Below are 12,946 nucleotides of genomic sequence, written 5' to 3'. Positions count from 1 at the left end.
TAACATGCTTGCGACACTCTTACAATGCATTATAACGGCATCATAATGCATTATGCCTACAAGTAGAGGTCTGCGCGGGACTGATTTATTCATCCCACCTGCACCCGCAGCATTTCATACCACACCCGCCCACACCCACTGGCTTTCTGTCCGACTCCCACCCGCTACCGCAAGAACTGGACCCGAAACCAACCGCAGTCTCGCTATGTTATTTTAGGCGTATGCGACGCAGCTCACTTCCCAGCCATGGTCGCAGCAATTTTGCGGCCTATAGGCAATTTCAAAATGACCTAAGAAATGCCTTTAATTACCAGAGATTCTCACGTGTATTACTGGGCTATATCAGCTAATAGGCTAGATGTAGTTTAAAGAGAGCTGAGTTTGAGAGACTGGCACTTTCTTTTGAGCTATGTTTTATAGCCTACCTTTTAGGAGTGGGAGGATTTTCAGAGGGAGACAAATATGATTGATCAATATTTATTTCTAGGTAATGTAGTAAACTATAGCCTAATCATATTTAGGAAGTACATTTCCTTGGAAAGATAACTGCCCCCGTGCTTCTACACCCATGCATAGGCAACCTACTCTATTTCATTGAGACCACACATATACTAGGCGCACTTGATCTCGCACCCCCAACTAGGAGAGGAGGTAGGCTGCTTAACATGAAGCAGCGAATTCTGAGTGTGTGGATAATGCAACAAAGATGTGTTTTTAATACAATAGGGAGGCTAACGCATAAAAAACAGAAAGAACGGCTGTTTCCAAATAATCTGCGGGACAACCAAAATATTTTCATCCCAAAGATCTGACCGCACGCTTCCAACCGAAGCTCTACATTTATATTTTATTCATTTAGCAGACGCTCTTATCCAGAGCGATTTACAGGAGCAATTAAGGTTAAGTGCCTTGCTCATGGACAGGTTGACAGATTTTTCACCTAGCCAGCTTGGGGATTCGAACCAGCGACCTTTCGATAACTGGCCCAACGCCCTTAAACGCTAGGCTACCTGCCCCCACCTCTAACCCACCCGTGACCTCTAACCTCCCTCCCTACCCATCCAGGTGAAGCAGTCGAGGAAGAAGCCCCTGCAGGTGAAGACGCCGCGGGCGCTTCCCACCATGGAGGCCCACCAGGTGATCCGTGCCAACGCCCTGTTCCTGCTGTCCCTAAGCAGTGCCGCCGAACCCAGCCTGCTGTGCCACCACCCGCCTCGCCCGCTCCACTCCACACTGCCCAGCCTCAAGGAGGGCGTCTCGGACGAGATGCCCAACAAGATCGGCTGCCTCTACCTGCAGACGCTAGCCAGGTAAATGATGGATAGCTATTATGATGATGATCAAAATTAAAAGAACGGGAGAGACTGGGAGGGAACAAATTAAAGGTGATCTCCTTTTATTTTTGCCTCCCAAACAGTCTCCTTCTCTTTTGGTTTTATGCCCTTTGGGACGGCATTACACTTGAAGCGCTGTGGCCACTTTAATTGAAGCGATGATGATCATACATTTTGGTTGTGTATAATGTCTTACCCATATCCCGTGAACATGTTACACAGTGAAAACCATCATGGAATTCTTAACATTTATTTGCTAGGAGGTAGCATCCACATACAGTGGGGAAAAAAAGTATTTAGTCAGCCACCAATTGTGCAAGTTCTCCCACTTAAAAAGATGAGAGAGGCCTGTAATTTTCATCATAGGTACACGTCAACTATGACAGACAAATTGAGATTTTCTTTCTCCAGAAAATCACATTGTAGGATTTTTTATGAATTTATTTGCAAATTATGGTGGAAAATAAGTATTTGGTCACCTACAAACAAGCAAGATTTCTGGCTCTCACAGACCTGTAACTTCTTCTTTAAGAGGCTCCTCTGTCCTCCACTCGTTACCTGTATTAATGGCACCTGTTTGAACTTGTTATCAGTATAAAAGACACCTGTCCACAACCTCAAACAGTCACACTCCAAACTCCACTATGGCCAAGACCAAAGAGCTGTCAAAGGACACCAGAAACAAAATTGTAGACCTGCACCAGGCTGGGAAGACTGAATCTGCAATAGGTAAGCAGCTTGGTTTGAAGAAATCAACTGTGGGAGCAATTATTAGGAAATGGAAGACATATAAGACCACTGATAATCTCCCTCGATCTGGGGCTCCACGCAAGATCTCACCCCGTGGGGTCAAAATGATCACAAGAACGGTGAGCAAAAATCCCAGAACCACACAGGGGGACCTAGTGAATGACCTGCAGAGAGCTGGGACCAAAGTAACAAAGCCTACCATCAGTAACACACTACGCCGCCAGGGACTCAAATCCTGCAGTGCCAGACGTGTCCCCCTGCTTAAGCCAGTACATATCCAGGCCCGTCTGAAGTTTGCTAGAGTGCATTTGGATGATCCAGAAGAGGATTGGGAGAATGTCATATGGTCAGATGAAACCAAAATATAACTTTTGGGTAAAAACTCAACACGTCGTGTTTGGAGGACAAAGAATGCTGAGTTGCATCCAAAGAACGCCATACCTACTGTGAAGCATGGGGGTGGAAACATCATGCTTTGGGGCTGTTTTTCTGCAAAGGGACCAGGACGACTGATCCGTGTAAAGGAAAGAATGAATGGGGCCATGTATTGTGAGATTTTGAGTGAAAACCTCCTTCCATCAGCAAGGGCATTGAAGATGAAACGTGGCTGGGTCTTTCAGCATGACAATGATCCCTAACACACCGCCCGGGCAACGAAGGAGTGGCTTCGTAAGAAGCATTTCAAGGTCCTGGAGTGGCCTAGCCAGTCTCCAGATCTCAACCCCATAGAAAATCTTTGGAGGGAGTTGAAAGTCCGTGTTGCCCAGCGACAGCCCCAAAACATCACTGCTCTAGAGGAGATCTGCATGGAGGAATGGGCCAAAATACCAGCAACAGTGTGTGAAAACCTTGTGAAGACTTACAGAAAACGTTTGACCTGTGTCATTGCCAACAAAGGGTATATAACAAAGTATTGAGAAACTTTTGTTATTGACCAAATACTTATTTTCCACCATAATTAGCAAATAAATTCATAAAAAATCCTACACTGTGATTTTCTGGATTTTTTTCCTTCTCATTTTGTCTGTCATAGTTGACGTGTACCTATGATGAAAATTACAGGCCTCTCTCATCTTTTTAAGTGGGAGAACTTGCACTATTGGTGGCTGACTAAATACTTTTTTCCCCACTGTAACCTAAACACTAAATCCTTTAACTACATATGATACATGTATGTAAATCTGTCTCCCCTCTTCCAGGCAACACACAGAGAACTTTGGTGCGTACCAGGATGACAACCTGTTCCAGGACGAGATGAGGTACCTGCGCTCCACGTCTGTCCCTGCGCCCTACATCTCAGTCACCCCCGACGCCTGCCCCAACGTGTTCGAGGAGCCCGAGAGCAACATGAAGTCCATGCCCCCCAGGTAACACACGCACCTCTTTTTGAGAGTAGAGATGTGCAGACTGTGATTATGTCTATGTGTGTACTGTATGTGGGTGTAGTGTGTGTCATATCTGTGCGTGTGTGTGTGAGAGAGACTCGTACCAGTGTGGTATGTGTGTGTGTTCTTCTGTGAGTGTGTGTGTTGTGTATATATGTGTCATGGATGACAGAAACAGATGGTCAACATTTATTTGTTGTATCTCTTGCAGTCTGGAGACCAGCCCAATCACAGACAGTGACTTGTCCAAGCGGACGGTGTTCCAGAGGTCCTACTCTGTGGTGGCATCTGAGTATGACAAGCAGCATTCAGCCTCCCCGGCCAGGGTCAAAGCCGTGCCCAGACGCAGAGTCCACAGTGGGGATGCAGGTGGGTAAACCTACCCCTGAACCACCAGACCAGAGGACTTTGATCCTATTTACTAGTATAGTCCGTTATACTAAGGGGTTTGGATGTAGAGAAAAGTCATTTTACACTTCACCATTAACCCATGTACCTGGTGTTTACTACAAAATGATTATGGTAATGGTCATTACATGATGAAAACATTGAAGTATAACTCTTTTTTTAGTTTTCATATGATTCATTAATTCTTAGAAAATGTCAGCTGGAATAGGGCTGCAAATTACTAAGTGTTAACAATCACCATGACATTTGTAATACCGTATTTAATATGTACACTACCGTTCAAAAGTTTGGGTCACTTAGAAATGTCCTTGTTTTCCATGAAAACATACATGAAATTAGTTTGAATAGGAAATATAGCAAAATGCATAGGAAATGTAGTCATTGACAAGGTTAGAAATAATGATTTTTAATAGAAATAATAATTGTGTCCTTCAAACTTTGCTTTTGTCAAAGAATCCTCCATTTGCAGCAATTACAGCCTTGCAGACCTTTGGCATTCTAGTTGTCAATTTGTTGAGGTAATCTGAAGAGATTTCACCCCATGCTTCCTGAAGCACCTCCCACAAGTTGGATTGGCTTGATGGGCACTTCTTACATACCATACGGTCAAGCTGCTCCCACAACAGCTCAATAGGGTTGAGATCCGGTGACTGTGCTGGCCACTCCATTATAGACAGAATACCAGCTCACTGCTTCTTCCCTAAATAGTTATTGCATAGTTTGGAGCTGTGCTTTGGGTCATTGTCCTGTTGTAGGAGGAAATTGACTCCAATCAAGTGCCGTCCACAGGGTATGGCATGGCGTTGCAAAATGGAGTGATAGCCTTCCTTCTTCAAGATCCCTTTTACCCTGTACAAATATCCCACTTTACCACCACCAAAGCACCCCCAGACCATCACATTGCCTCCGCCATGCTTGACAGATGGCATCAAGCACTCCTCCAGCATCTTTTCATTTGGTCTGCGTCTCACAAATGTTCTTCTTTGTGATCCGAAACACCTCAAACTTCGATTATTCTGTCCATAACTTTTTACCCATCTTAATCTTTCCTTTTTAATGGCCAGTCTGAGATATGGCTTTTTCTTTGCAACTCTGCCTAGAAGGTCAGCATCCCGGAGTCGCCTCTTCACTGTTGACGTTGAGACTGGTGTTTTGCGGGTACTATTTAATGAAGCTGCCATTTGAGGGACCTGTGAAGCATCTGTTTCTCAAACAAGACACACTAATGTATTTGTCCTCTTGCTCAGTTGTGCACCTGGGCCTCCCACTCCTCTTTCTATTCTGGTTAGAGCCAGTTTGCGCTGTTCTGAGAAGGGAGTAGTACACAGCGTTGTAAGAGATCTTCAGTTTCTTGGCAATTTCTCGCATGGAATAGCCTTAATTTCTCAGAACAAGAATAGACTGACGAGTTTCAGAAGAAAGTTCTTTGTTTCTGGCCATTTTGATCCTGTAATCGAATCCACAATTGCTGATGCTCCAGATACTCAACTAGTCTTAGGAAGGCCAGTTTTATTGCTTCTTTAATCAGCACAACAGTTTTCAGCTGTGCTAACATAATTGCTAACATAAAGGGTTTACTAATGATCAATTAGCCTTTTTAAAATGATAAACTTGGATTAGCAAACACAACGTGCCATTGGAACACAGGACTGATGGTTGCTGATAATGGGCCTCTGTACGCCTATGTAGATATTCCATTAAAAATCAGCCGTTTCCAGCTACAATAGCCATTTACAACATTAACAATGTCTACACTGTATTTCTGGTCAATTTGATGTTATTTTAATGGACAAAAAAATTGCTTTACTTTCGAAAAAAATGACATTTCTAAGTAACCCCAAACTTTTGAACGGTAGTGTATGTAATATGTATTTATTGTTTTGTTATTTATATCATCTTTATACAATGGGTGGGTCAAATCCTGAATGCTGATTGGTTAAAACCGCATTCCAGCCGGTGTCTATTCCACAAGTTACCACCGGCTAAATCTATGACCTTAAAATGCCTATTTACTCTGTTCCATCTGACTGTGCAATCCACTGTCTCATCAGCCCAGCCAGGCTATTTATAAACTTGATCTCCACTATAAAAAGCATCTAGACATTATCTCACATTTCTTTTAGAATAACATTTAGTTTTCAACAGCGGCGATTTGTCTAAACCTTACTGTCTGTCTATCTGACATTTGCAACATTGTTTCAATATTCAAATTCGATCTCCAGCTGTCCCATGGTAATGAATTTTTATGGATATATAAAAAGGTAAAACGAAACTAAGTGCAGCTAGTTTGCAGTCTTTCCAGCTTGTTTTAGCTGTGTTGTTGGCTAGCTCCTCTGAACAACAGTGTCCTGACGAGAGAGCACATTTTCTATGCCAGGCGAAATCGCGCCTCATTAGCTCATTGTTATGGATGTATCCAAATAAATGTCACTAGAAAACAGCTTAAACAAATGCAAATGCAGCTAATTTGCTGTTATTCTGGCTGCACTTTTTGACGTGACTGCAAGTTAGCCGTAGTTGGCTAGCTAGCAAGCAAGGGATAAGAACGTTGCCAGCCATTATGGCAATGGAACATTTAGAACGAACGACTGGGTCGCGTCCATAGATACAGAACAAAAAGACTGAACGACCAGCCGGCTTGGGTAGCAACCCTAGATTTGGGTCGGGACTATATCTTGTGAAAGGATGAAATAATTAATCAAAATAACGTTGTCAATGTCAATCATTATTTGAATATGCTGGTAACCCATTGTATAAAAGTGATAATGCCCTCGTAACCGGTGTTTGGAGGATATATTGGCAAGGTTTGTCGGCCCTCGACTTCGTCACGGGCCTAACAACACCTGTGCCAATATATCCTCCAAACACCGGCTTCTCGGGCATTATCACTTAATTGTAACACTGTCCCCTCCTCCAGAAGTGGGTTCCTCTTTGCTGCGCCACCCGTCCCCGGAGCTGTCCCGTCTCATCTCTGCCCATGGATCCCTCAGTAAGGGCGAGAGGAACTTCCAGTGGCCCGTCCTGGCCTTCGTCATCCAGCACCACGACTTGGAGGGTCTGGAGGTGGCCATGAAGCATGCCCTCCGCAAGTCCGCCTGCAGGGTCTTCGCCATGGAGGTACGTCCATCAAAGATACTCCTGCACATGGTGTACATTAAGTATTTCCCATAGGAAAATGTATCATGCTTACTCTAGCTGGGCATTTGCAGTTGTATACCACAATTCAATAGTTAGCCCTGTAATGTCAAATGCTAACGTGATTAGCCAATTGCAAACATCCTCTTTGAGGTGTCAGTGGTAGTCGCTAGACGGCCCTGTTAGAAAGGACAGAAGTGTAGGCAATATCTGAGATGATAAACTGATTAGAAAGTGTATTTTTCTGAAGTAGTAGTGCTAGGGTTAAGATTAGGTTAAGGTTAGGTTAGTGGTTTGGAAAGCACTGTACCTTTTTCCTAAAAAGTATCGCTCTCCCCTCTGATGATTTTCAAACAGGTTATTTTTGTCAACATTGTAGGTTTTTGTTTTTGTTGTGAAATGAAAAGGACTGAGGTCTGAAAGCCACCATCTAACCCCTCTCCCCCTCCTCAGGCATTCAACTGGCTGCTGTGTAACGTGATCCAGACCACTTCGCTGCACGACATCCTGTGGCACTTTGTCGCCTCCCTCACCCCATCACCCTTTGAACCCGAGGAAGAGGAGGAGGAAGAAAATAAAGCCCATGGGAACAAGGAAATTGTGATGGAGCAGGTGATGTTTGATTAAGAAACCAGGACCTGGGTGGTGTGAGTGGGGGGGCTTGCGAAACAGGTCTCTTGCAAAATAGATTATCTCAATGAGACAAACCTGGATACATAAAGGTTTTTATTTGAGGTACCGGTACAAACATTTTCTATATTCAGACAATATCAATGTATGTCTGAAGTCATTGCATCCTTAATATGTGTGTTTTTATAAACTTTTCCATTATGTTTTCTTCGTACACACAGGAGAGGGACCTTGGAGTGTGTGAGCACCCACTCTCTGACATTGTGATCGCCGGGGAGGCCGCCCACCCGCTCCCCCACACCTTCCACCGCCTCCTCCAGACTATCTCCGACCTCATGATGTCACTTCCTAGTGGCAGCTCCCTGCAGCAGATGGCCCTCAGGTACGGTGGCCCTGTTGCTCAAAGTTCACCTACGCTTTAAACTTCAGCTAAATAATGTTAACCATACACTTGGAACAGAGCATATTATCTTGCAATAAGACTAAAGCTAAGGGTCAAATACTTTTCTGTATATATGAATAGGCCATATAATGTTAACTTTACCAAAGGTTACGTGTGTTGTGACTGAGTGTGTGACAGAGAAAATTGTTTTTTGTGTCATTTAGAGGGACAATGCGTGCATTTTAGCGTTTGAGTCACTTTTCAAAAGTTGCTAAAAGTTCCCAAAATCTTTTTAAAAGTAGCTACATTTGTTGCCAGGGTAGTCTGAAAAGTTGCTAAATCTACCAACAAAATTGCTAAGTTGGCATCACTGGTTGCTATAGACCAAGTGCTAACAGTCACTATCTGGATAATATGTGTGAAATGCTTGATAATGAATGTGATATCAACAGAGAGGTATATTTTCTGGGTGACCTAAATATTGTGACTGGCTTTCATCAAGCTGTCCAATCAAGAAAAAGCTTGAAACTGTAACCAGTGCCTGCAACCTGGTTCAGGTTATCAGTCAACCTACCAGGGTATTTACAAAAATAACAGGAATTAATCATCCACTTGTATAGACCACATATTTACTAATGCTGCAGAAATCTGCTCTAAAGCAGTATCTACACCCATTGGATTTAGTAATAAATAATAGCCATATCTAGGAAAACCAAAGTTCCAAAGACTGGACCTAAAATAGTGTATAAGCGATCATACAAGAGGTTTTGCAATGATTCCTATGTTGAAGATTTGGAAAATATTTGTTGGTCTGATGTGTGTAATAAGGAATATACTGACGCTGCACTTCCGGTTACTGACAGGCATGCGCCCATAAAGAAACTGACTGTTAAAACTGTCAAATCCCCATGGATGAATTGAAAAACTGTATGGCTGAGAGGGATGAGGCTAAGGGAACGGCAAATAAGTCTCGCAACACAGCAGATTGGTAAACATACAGTAGAAATTGCATAACTAAACTAAACAAAAAGAAACAACTATACTATGGAACAAAGTTACACAATATAAATAATTATAGTTAAAAACCTTTAATGAAATTCTAGGCAGAAAAGCTAACTCGGCTCCATCCTTCATTGAGGCTAATGGCTCATTCATAACAAAACCCTTTGATATTGCACACTACAAGATTAGCAAATTTAGTCATGACATGCAAACAACAAATGCTGAGCCTTCATATGCATGCATAACGGATTCAATAATGAAGGACAATTCCGCAAAGTTAGTGTGAAGGAGGTGATAAATTATTGCTATGTATAAATAAGGACAAACCACCTGGAACCGACGACATGGATGGTAAATTACTGAGGTTGGTGGCGTAATACATTGCGGCTCCTATTTGCCACATCTTCAATCTAAGCCTAGAGTGTGCCCGAGGCCTGGAAGGAGGCAAAGGTCATTCCACTGCCCCAAAATAGCAAAGCACACTTTTAATGGTTCAAACAGCAGTTCTAAGCTGACATATGGAATTGTTTTAAGATGGTCATAACATGGATAATTTAGCTATTTGATTTTGAATTTTAGGACTCCATTAAGTATCAGAAAAAAATGTAATAGAAATATTTGATAAAATATTGAATTTGACCTTTACTACTATAGCCCATAGAAACGCATTGAATAACACATTCGTAAATTGAAAAAAAAAAGCCAGTCAAAAAATAAATCATAAGGAATAAGGTTTTGAAGTGTTCGTCCTATATCTAGGAGATATGACAGCTCGGGAAATATATACACTACCGTTCAAAAGTTTGGGGTCACTTAGAAATGTTCTTGTTTTCGAAAGAAAAGCAATTTTTTTGTCCATTAAAATGACATCAAATTGATCAGAAATACAGTGTAGACATTGTTAATGTTGTAAATGGCTATTGTAGCTGGAAACGGCTGATTTTTTATGGAAAATCTACATAGGCGTACAGAGGCCCATTATCAGCAACCATCAGTCCTGTGTTCCAATGGCACGTTGTGTTTTCTAATCCAAGTTTATCATTTTATAAGGCTAATTGATCATTAGAAAACCCTTTTGCAATTATGTTAGCACAGCTGAAAACTATTGTGCTGATTAAAGAAGCAATAAAACTGGCCTTCTTGAGACTAGTTGAGTATCTGGAGCATCAGTAATTGTGGGTTCGATTACAGGCTCAAAATGGCCAGAAACAAATAACTTTCTTCTGAAACTCATGAGTCTAATCTTATTCTGAGAAATGAAGGCTATTCCATGCGAGAAATTGCCAAGAAACTGAAGATCTCGTACAACACTGTGTACTACTCCCTTCACAGAACAGCGCAAACTGGCTCTAACCAGAATAGAAAGAGGAGTGGAAGGCCCCGGGGCACAACTGAGCAAGAGGACAAATACATTAGTGTCTAGTTTGAGAAACAGACTCCTCACAGATCCTCAACTGGCAGCTTCATTAAATAGTACCCGCAAAACACCAGTCTCAACGTCAACAGTGAAGAGGCGACTCCGGGATGCTGACCTTCTAGGCAGAGTTACAAAGAAAAAGCCATATCTCAGACTGCCCATCTTAATCTTTTCTTTTTATTGGCCAGTCTGAGATATGGCTTTTTCTTTGCAAGCATTTTTCCTATTTTGTTGCCTTACAACGTGGAATTAAAATTGATATTTTTTGGGGGGTTTGTATCATTTGATTTACACAACATGCCTACCACGTTGAAGATGCAAAATATTTTTTGGGGTGAAACAAACAAGAAATAAGACAAAAAAACAGAGCTTGAAGCGTGCATAACTATCCCCCCAAAGTCAACACTTTGTAGAGCCTCCTTTTGCAGCAATTAGAGCTGCAAGTATCTTGGGGTATGTCTCTATAAGCTTGGCACATCTAGCCACTGGGATTTTTACCCATTCTTCAAGGCAAAACTGCTCCAGCTCCTTCAAGTTGGATGGGTTCTGCTGGTGTACAGCAATCTTTAAGTCATACCACATTTCGATTCTCAATTGGATTGAGGTCTGGGCTTTGACTAGGCCATTCCAAGACATTTAAATGTTTCCCCTTAAACCACTCAAGTGTTGCTTTAGCAGTATGCTTAGGGTCATTGTCCTGCTGGAAGGTGAACCTCCGTCCCAGTCTCAAATCTCTGGAAAACTGAAACAGGTTTCCCTCAAGAATTTCCCTGTGTTTAGCGCCATCCATCATTCCTTCAATTCAGACCACTTTCCCAATCCCTGCCAATGAAAAACATCCCCACAGCATGATGCTGCCACCACCATGCTTCACTGTGGAGATGGTGTTCTCGGGGTGATGAGAGGTGTTGGGTTTGCGCCAGAAATTGTGTTTTCCTTGATGGCCAAAAAGCTCAATTTTAGTCTCATCTGACCAGAGTACCTTATTCCATTTGTTTGGGGAGTCTCCCACATGTTTGCTTATTGTTTTGCTTTCTTTAAGCAATGTATTTTTTCTGGCCACTCTTCCGTAAAGCCCAGCTCTGTGGAGTGTACGGCTTAAAGTGGTCCTATGGACAGATACTCCAATCTCCGCTGTGGAGCTTTGCAGCTCCTTCAGGGTTATGTTTGGTCTCTTTGTTGCCTCTGATTAATGCCCTCCTTACCTGGTCTGTGAGTTTTGGTGGGCGACCCTCTCTTGGCAGGTTTGTTGTGGTGCCATATTCTTTCTATTTTTAAAAAATGGATTTAATGGTGCTCCGTGGGATGTTCAAAGTTTCTGATATTTCTTTATAACCCAACCCTAATCTGTACTTCTCCACAACTTTGTCCCTGACCTGTTTGGAGAGCTCCTTGGTCTTCATGGTGCCACTTGCTTGGTGGTGCCCCTTGCTTAGTGGTGTTGCAGACTCTGGGCCCTTTCAGAACAGGTGTGTGTGTATATATACTGAGATCATGTGGCACTTAGATTGCACACAGTGGACTTTATTTAACTAATTATGTGACTTCTGAAGGTAATTGGTTGCACCAGATCTTATTTAGGGGCTTCATAGCAAAGGGGGTGAATACATATGCACGCGCTACTTTTCCATTCTTAATTTTTTTAGACTTTTTTTGAAACAAGTTATTTTTTTGGTTTCACTTCACCAATTTGGACTATTTTGTGTATGTCCATTACATGAAATCCAAATAACAATCAATTTAAATTACAGGTTGTAATGCAACAAAATAGGAAAAACGCCAAGGGGGATGAATACTTTTGCAAGGCACTGTAGAGTTTAATGGCTGTGATAGGAGAAAACAGGATGGATCAACAACATTGTAGTTGGGGCGCTAGAGAGCGTGCTATGGAGTAGACGTGCATTGCTAGAGCTCCGCTCAATTTTGAAACAAATTAATATTTATCTTAACCTCTCACAACCTATAACTTCAAACAAATATGACAAAGGGAAAAGGCAACAAAAAAGGGGGCGCTAAACAAGATAATTGGAATGAGATAGACAACGAACCAATTTCAACGTCGCCGACCCACGAGGAGCTAGCTGAAGAGGCTAGCTTCCAAGAGTTCCCCACAGATCCTACTCAAAGTGACATACTGGCTGCCATAAACGCACTAAGCAAGAAGGTGGACACAAGGTTGGCTGATATCTCAAAGAGTATTGGGACTTTGGCCGAAACTGTGAAGGCAACTAAGGGAAGGGTGCACGAGGTTGAGCAGACGACAATCGATCACGAGGCCAGGCTACAGGACATAGAGAAACAGTGCGCAACGTTCAAAAATGACAACAAAACCCTGAAGGCCCGACTGGAAATGCTCGAGTCGCATTCAAGACGCCAGAACATCCGAATATGTGGGATCCAGGAGGACACGGAGAAAGGGAAACCCACTGAATTTGTCTCGGAGCTGATACCGGCATTGCTGGGGAGTGAACACTTCAAAACGGCCATCCTGATCGACCGCGCA

The 12,946-nt window shown here is 42.6% G+C and overlaps 1 protein-coding gene across 2 annotated transcripts in view; it reads left to right on the top strand.

Annotated features, from left to right (window-relative positions):
* Window positions 1–12,946, top strand: part of mycbp2 (MYC binding protein 2) — a 318,384-nt gene that overhangs the window by 251,987 nt on the left and 53,451 nt on the right. For both annotated transcript variants that reach the window (XM_041843995.2, XM_041843996.2), the window contains 6 exons: window positions 1,066–1,310; window positions 3,284–3,451; window positions 3,681–3,838; window positions 6,795–6,994; window positions 7,466–7,624; window positions 7,864–8,024. In XM_041843995.2, coding sequence (XP_041699929.1) covers window positions 1,066–1,310; window positions 3,284–3,451; window positions 3,681–3,838; window positions 6,795–6,994; window positions 7,466–7,624; window positions 7,864–8,024 — 1,091 coding nt within the window. The remainder of the gene's footprint in view (window positions 1–1,065; window positions 1,311–3,283; window positions 3,452–3,680; window positions 3,839–6,794; window positions 6,995–7,465; window positions 7,625–7,863; window positions 8,025–12,946) is intronic.

Source organism: Coregonus clupeaformis, chromosome 23 (assembly GCF_020615455.1).
Source record: "Coregonus clupeaformis isolate EN_2021a chromosome 23, ASM2061545v1, whole genome shotgun sequence".
NCBI classification, from domain to species: Eukaryota; Metazoa; Chordata; class Actinopteri; order Salmoniformes; family Salmonidae; genus Coregonus; species Coregonus clupeaformis.
This window is presented reverse-complemented; position numbering and strand designations above follow the sequence as displayed.